Source organism: Nannobrachium achirus (genome assembly GCF_963921795.1).
Source record: "Nannobrachium achirus genome assembly, chromosome: 20".
In the NCBI taxonomy this organism is placed as follows: Eukaryota; Metazoa; Chordata; class Actinopteri; order Myctophiformes; family Myctophidae; genus Nannobrachium; species Nannobrachium achirus.
This window is the reverse complement of record NC_137827.1, coordinates 2740369-2748815: the sequence shown is the minus strand read 5'-3', so window position 1 is coordinate 2748815 and position 8447 is coordinate 2740369. Positions and strand designations below refer to the sequence as shown.

The following is an 8447-nucleotide window of genomic DNA, read 5'->3' as shown; positions in this document are numbered from 1 at the left end:
CTGATATAACATACTGGTATAACATACTGATATAACATACTGATATAACATACTGGTATAACATACTGGTATAACATACTGATATAACATACTGATATAACATACTGATATAACATACTGGTATAACATACTGATATAACATACTGATATAACATACTGATATAACATACTGATATAACATACTGATATAACATACTGATATAACATACTGGTATAACATACTGATATAACATACTGGTATAACATACTGATATAACATACTGGTATAACATACTGATATAACATACTGGTATAACATACTGATATAACATACTGATATAACATGCTGATATAACATACTGATATAACATACTGATATAACATACTGGTATAACATACTGATATAACATACTGATATAACATACTGATATAACATACTGATATAACATACTGATATAACATACTGGTATAACATACTGATATAACATACTGATATAACATGCTGATATAACATACTGATATAACATACTGATATAACATACTGGTATAACATACTGATATAACATACTGATATAACATACTGGTATAACATACTGATATAACATACTGATATAACATACTGATATAACATACTGGTATAACATACTGATATAACATACTGATATAACATACTGATATAACATACTGATATAACATGCTGATATAACATACTGATATAACATACTGATATAACATACTGGTATAACATACTGATATAACATACTGATATAACATACTGATATAACATACTGATATAACATACTGATATAACATACTGGTATAACATACTGATATAACATACTGATATAACATACTGATATAACATACTGATATAACATACTGATATAACATACTGGTATAACATACTGATATAACATACTGGTATAACATACTGATATAACATACTGGTATAACATACTGATATAACATACTGATATAACATACTGATATAACATACTGATATAACATGCTGATATAACATACTGATATAACATGCTGATATAACATGCTGATATAACATACTGTTCTCGTCTTTCATCAGCGAGCCCACAATAATTACATCAAAAGAGTTCTCCTCACCATCCTCACGTTGTCATCCAGAGTGTGACTGCTCCAATGAGTCCTGTGTTTGGAGATGTTCTGCAACATAACCATGACATTACATTAATTAATATCACCTGGAACATAACCACCACAACATTACATTATTTAATATCATCTGGAACATAACCATGACATTACATTATTTAATATCATCTGGAACATAACCATGGCATTACATTAATTATTATCACCTGGAACATAACCACAGCATTACACTACAAACTGCCCCAACCCCAGAATCCAGAGAAAAAGCCGTTGGTCCAGGCTGCCTGGCCCAGAAACCTGAGAATTTAATTTGATTTCATTTATAAAAACAATCCAAAACTTGGATCGTCGCTCAGCAGCTCCTAAGTACCCTAGAGTAGATAGAGGTCTTCTCAATACCGCTCCCATTGGATTTCTGACCATTCCCGCCCGTTCCGGCAAAGATTTCATTTCTGACCGCCCGCAGTTAATTTCTGCCTGCCGCTCCCTCCAGCAACAAACTAATTACAGTATATGCATTTAGTCCCCCTGACTGGAATGCTAGGGTTCATGTGGACATGTTAGTCCCAGAGTAATGATGCGATGTGGTTCTGGCTGTAGTGTTGCTGTTTGTTTATGTCAGAAGTCTTTTTTTTTTTTTTATACTCATTCAACATGTAACATATCTTCCAACAAATTCACTGTCATTATTCATATATTTTCTGTTACATGTCATGGCCCTGTATGGACAAACCCCATCACCTACACAACAACAAAATAAACTACTATACAGAGAACAAAAAATAAAATAAGAAAATTATGCGAAGATACGTAGGATCGTAGCTAGTTCTGGGGGCGGTCACAAGGGGGCGCGCGCGCGGCGGGGGCCGGGACACTGTGTCCCACCCCCCCCTTACCCAGGGTTCATAGGTAGAGTAGCCAGTGGGTCTCTCATGTCGCTTAGCTGCTGCCCCGCCTCCACCCCAGCGCCACCGTTAGGTTCTGCTTCAGATCCCCCGCGGGGGGTCTCGGGCCAGAGCTCGCTGTAATAAGATTATGCCCTCGATACTCATGGCAACATGGGGATCGTGGGACAGCGAGATATGGCCCGAGGCAGAATCCATGCCAATCCATGTTCTCTCTTAGGCTATAGATTCTATGCTGTCCTATAGTAGCGCTTAAGGTAGGCTGCCAATCTGATGCTCGTATATAGGCCTTAGATATTATGCTGTCTCTATAGTAGGGTGCTCAATATGCCATGCTGTATGATGCTTGCTTACTGCCTCCATTCTTGTCAATAAAGTATACCTAAACCCAAGTGACCGTCTCCTGAAATAAGATAAAAGAGGCTTTATTGTTTGATGATTGTGTCTGAAATACTTTTGGTTTGAACAAAAATACAAATAGAATGCACAAAAACAAAAGGTAGAGTTAAATGGGCATGTTATCCTTATTTAATAGATAAGAGGCCCACCTTTTTTCAAAAACATTTTCCTTACCATTAATTTTATATGTCACCTTCTCCATAGAGTACATGTCTTCCAGTTTTTCCAACCATTTATCCACCCTGGGGGGTTCCAAACTTTTCCAGCCCCATGATATTTGTTTGAGTACTATAATTCTCATAATCCAAAAGAGATATAGATCTCTGCTCTGCAGGCTTTTGGGACGTGTTCCCAGGAGTATATTATGATTTTGTAAATTTAAAACTCCCCCAAATATTTGTTCTATTATTTGTGTGACTCTTGACCAGAGAGTTTGTATTTTGGGGCATGTGAGAAATATATGGGTATGATCCGCATTGCTCTCCCCACATTCTCTCCAGCAGCTAGAGTTTGAATGATACTTAGATATTGACAGAGGTGTTTGGAAGTACCTTATATTGATTTTCCAGGCATATTCCTGCCAGAAAGGTGATCTTAAGAAATTAAAAATGTCTTTGAAACTCTGATTCCACTCGTTTCCATTTATAGTAATTCTCAGTTCTTTATCCCATTTATCCTTAATGTAGACTACATCTTCAGATTTGATTTCCTGAAATATTTGATAAAATTGTCCAATTGTATTTCTATAGTCATTTCTTTGATGTGATTTTATTATATATCTTAGGAGAGGGTGAAGGTTTCCAAGAGTTCAGAAGTCTTGGTTTCTCTGAAGGTAAACATGACCATAATGTCCTACCTGTCTGACATCAGAGAAGTTACTGACTTGCTGCCGCTGCCATCCCAGACCTGGAGAGAAGCCCAGGGGAGCAGGAGGACAGCCTGCCACCTGACACAGAAAATATATATGAATATTACAGTATGTATAGTAACTAATATTACATTACATATTAAAAAGGTGCTGTAGGTGAGATTTATTTGGTTTCTTCAGCTCTTTAATGAACAGAATAAACATTTTAAATCTGAATCTGAATGATAATACTCATTTATCAGCATCAATTTGATAATGAAGGTGTCGCGTGCGGAGAACGGCCGAGAACAGCAGACCTCCAAGCTCACAGTGGTCGCATCCGCAACGTGATGCAAGCTTGTATGACAGCTGTTACTGGTGCGCAATACCGTAGCACAATTAAGTATATGTCTCTAGGGCGCACGTCACTAACCAAGTTAACTGGGAACTGAAACCATTACTCCCCAAAACAACAGGTTTGGAGATCTGTTGGGAATTGATTACACGAAACATGTCACCTGTTCATTCAGTCTCAATGTTTGTAAACACATAATTGGCCGATATAGAGCTATTTAACCCTGTTACTGAACAAACACTCTATAGCAATGATTACTGTCACAATATAGAGCTATTTAACACTGTTACTGAACAAACACTCTATAGCAATGATTATTACTGTCACAATATAGAGCTATTTATCAGAAATATCTCTCACAACCCCTTTAACACAACGTACCGATGCGTTGACAGTCTGTTTCTTTAACACAACGTACCGATGCGTTGACTGTCTGTTTCTTTAACACAACGTACCGATGCATTGACAGTCTGTTTCTTTAACACAACGTACCGATGCGTTGACTGTCTGTTTCTTTAACACAACGTACCGATGCATTGACAGTCTGTTTCTTTAACATAACGTACCGATGCATTGACAGTCTGTTTCTTTAACATAACGTACCGATGCATTGACAGTCTGTTTCTTTAACATAACGTACCGATGCATTGACAGTCTGTTTCTTTAACACAACGTACCGATGCATTGACAGTCTGTTTCTTTAACACAACGTACCGATGCATTGACAGTCTGTTTCTTTAACACAACGTACCGATGCATTGACAGTCTGTTTCTTTAACACAACGTACCGATGCATTGACAGTCTGTTTCTTTAACATAACGTACCGATGCATTGACAGTCTGTTTCTTTAACACAACGTACCGATGCATTGACAGTCTGTTTCTTTAACACAACGTACCGATGCATTGACAGTCTGTTTCTTTAACACAACGTACCGATGCATTGACAGTCTGTTTCTTTAACACAACGTACCGATGCATTGACAGTCTGTTTCTTTAACATAACGTACCGATGCGTTGACAGTCTGTTTCTTTAACACAACGTACCGATGCATTGACAGTCTGTTTCTTTAACACAACGTACCGATGCATTGACAGTCTGTTTCTTTAACACAACGTACCGATGCATTGACAGTCTGTTTCTTTAACACAACGTACCGATGCATTGACAGTCTGTTTCTTTAACATAACGTACCGATGCGTTGACAGTCTGTTTCTTTAACACAACGTACCGATGCATTGACAGTCTGTTTCTTTAACATAACGTACCGATGCGTTGACAGTCTGTTTCTTTAACACAACGTACCGATGCATTGACAGTCTGTTTCTTTCGTAGTTTCTTGGGGTCGATCTGAGCCACCACCACCTCAGGACACAACGACGCCTCCAACCTGAGACAAACACCATTCATAAATATTGTTATAATAATGTATAATACATAAAGGTAAACATTGTTATAATAATGTATAATACATAAAGGTAAATATTGTTATAATAATGTATAATACATAAAGGTAATATTATTATAATGTATAATACATAAAGGTAATATTATTATAATGTATAATACATAAAGGTAAATATTGTTATAATGTATAATACATAAAGGTAAATATTGTTATAATGTATAATACATAAAGGTAAATATTGTTATAATGTATAATACATAAAGGTCTCATGTTATGACTGGAGGGAGTGAAGATACTCTGTATGTCCAGCCAAATCCTCAGTGTTAATGTAATGCTGAACAGGGTACAAGTGGAACCAAATGGACCCGGCACATACATTGACTAGTGTGTTTACAATACAAAATACTCTTTACATGTGTTTAGTGCTGCTGTGAATGGGAACGTCATCCCGCCATGTGCACAGACTGTTGCCGTGTGAATCTCATGGAGAAGGGGAGATATTTATTTACTAAATACACATTTTCTGCCATAACCTTCAAATGGATAAAAACTAGAGGACCATATCTGTCTCCAAGGCTGAGGAATTAATTATTGGGTGAGTACACAAGTAACGCGCGCCACTTTAGTGCCACGCAGATTTATCTGCTAAACGCCGTGCAATGGGAGTGATCTATCTATGGCTATGGTTTTACATGTAAGATCACACACATTCTAGGGCTAATATAATATATACTGTAAGTAACAGAGTGACTCAATGTGTCAGCCTGAAGGCCTCAAAAGTCTAGTATCTCCCTTAGTCCACAGGGATGTTCCTTTGGTCTAGACCAGGCAGGGCAGGGTGGGCAACTTTGATGGTGGAAAGGGCCACACTATATTTCCACACTCACTCCAGAGGACCACTATATTTCCACACTCACTCCAGAGGACCACTATATTTCCACACTCACTCCAGAGGGCCACTATATTTACACACTCACTCCAGAGGGCCACTATATTTCCACTCACTCCAGAGGACCACTATATTTACACACTCACTCCAGAGGGACACTATATTTCCACACTCACTCCAGAGGACCACTATATTTCCACACTCACTCCAGAGGACCACTATATTTACACACTCACTCCAGAGGACCACTATATTTACACACTCACTCCAGAGGGCCACTATATTTCCACACTCACTCCAGAGGACCACTATATTTCCACACTCACTCCAGAGGGCCACTATATTTCCACACTCACTCCAGAGGGACACTATATTTCCACACTCACTCCAGAGGACCACTATATTTACACTCACTCCAGAGGACCACTATATTTCCACACTCACTCCAGAGGGCCACTATATTTCCACACTCACTCCAGAGGGACACTATATTTCCACACTCACTCCAGAGGACCACTATATTTACACTCACTCCAGAGGACCACTATATTTACACTCACTCCAGAGGGCCACTATATTTACACACTCACTCCAGAGGACCACTATATTTACACTCACTCCAGAGGGCCACTATATTTACACACTCACTCCAGAGGACCACTATATTTACACACTCACTCCAGAGGGCCACTATATTTACACACTCACTCCAGAGGACCACTATATTTACACACTCACTCCAGAGGACCACTATACACACTCACTCCAGAGGGCCACTATATTTACACACTCACTCCAGAGGGCCACATTGTTACTGTCGAGCAAAAACCTCTCATCTCCAGTGAAAGTAGCAAAAATAGCCAATCTACAAGATCAAAACGCGTCACGCTGCAACGCATTTTGAGCTTGTAAATCGGATATTTTTGCTACTTTTGAATTGGAACCTGAATTATATTTTGTTGTTTTTTTATTAATTGGAATCCTGAAATTTCAAATGCAAATAATTAGTGTTAACTTTATGAACTTAAATACATAAAAAAGACTAACATCGAATACTATTATAGTAGTCATTCAACTACTAATAGACTGAAGTAGTTAATGTCAAGTTTTCATGTTTGGAATTGTGAAACTGAAATGAATAATATATCAGTATTCTGATATATTAGTTGCCCATGTATGGTCTTGAGTCTAGTGGTTAAGATACTGGACTTATAAATAAGGTTTATGTATTTGTCCCAGGTATTCATGGAGGTTCCATGCAGACTAACATCAGTCTGTTCACTTCACTATTAATACAGTATATATAATATATTATTATAATATAATATGAATAAAGGTTTATCTTACTGTACTTGTCGCAGGTATTCCTGAGGGTTCCTAGGAGCTCCATGCAGACTAACATCAGGTTGTTCAATATATTAATAAAGTATATAATATATTATAATATTAATATTAATAAGTGTATCTTACTGTACTTGTCGCAGGTATTCCTGAGGGTTCCTAGGAGCTCCATGCAGACTAACATCAGGTTGTTCAATATATTAATAAAGTATATATAATATATTATAATATTAATATTAATAAGTGTATCTTACTGTACTTGTCGCAGGTATTCCTGAGGGTTCCTAGGAGCTCCATGCAGACTAACATCAGGTTGTTCAATATATTAATAAAGTATATATAATATATTATAATATTAATATTAATAAGTGTATCTTACTGTACTTGTCGCAGGTATTCCTGAGGGTTCCTAGGAGCTCCATGCAGACTAACATCAGGTTGTTCAATATATTAATAAAGTATATATAATATATTATAATATTAATATTAATAAGTGTATCTTACTGTACTTGTCGCAGGTATTCCTGAGGGTTTCTAGGAGCTCCATGCAGACTAACATCAGGTTGTTCAGTCTCTACAGCAGGGTCCACAGGCAGCAGCCTGGGCATCAACTCCTCCACGTCTGACTTCATGCTTCTATAAACTGATATACAGATGGAAATAACACACAACTATAGCAGAACAAACGCTTCTACAACCCTAACTTAGCTAAACGTCCCTCTATGTGTGGTATTGTGTGGTATTTTGTTGTATTTTAGCAGCAAACGCAGTTTATTCACAGCTGAATAGCCCAAAACAGAAACTTCGCCGCCATCTTGTTTTTAAACGTGATGACGCGATCGCCATGCGCCGCGAGGCGTCGTTGCCGCGTGATTATGGATCCCACTGGGAAAGATGGATAACCACGCCCCGGACGATTGTGATTGGCTGAACCGGACGTAGGGAGCGCTCCGTTGTAGCCTCTTGGACCGCGCGAGGTGCACCAAAACCCAATTATCATTGCGTTTATCGTGCGCTTGACCAGGCCTTACGGCCTGGGCATAAATATAACGATTGCATTCACCACGGCTTCGTAACTCGCGCGGCGCTCCGCCGGCCGCGCGGCCCTGGCCCGCTCTTCGCGGCCACGAGCGCCTGCGGCCACGAGCACCAAGGTCCGCCGCTTGCAATGTCGTGGACAATAACTGTGAAAACG

At 38.5% G+C, this 8447-nt stretch overlaps 1 protein-coding gene across 1 annotated transcript in view; it reads right to left on the bottom strand.

The window, feature by feature from the left end:
* gemin2 (gem (nuclear organelle) associated protein 2) overlaps window positions 1–8056 on the bottom strand; it is a 19823-nt gene extending 11767 nt beyond the window's left edge. The window contains exons 1-4 of the mRNA XM_080750692.1: window positions 7757–8056; window positions 4920–5004; window positions 3268–3357; window positions 1099–1158 (exon numbers count right to left, since the gene is read on the bottom strand). Coding sequence (XP_080606818.1) covers window positions 1099–1158; window positions 3268–3357; window positions 4920–5004; window positions 7757–7884 — 363 coding nt within the window. The 5' untranslated portion in view covers window positions 7885–8056. The remainder of the gene's footprint in view (window positions 1–1098; window positions 1159–3267; window positions 3358–4919; window positions 5005–7756) is intronic.
* Window positions 8057–8447: the final 391 nt, after the last annotated feature.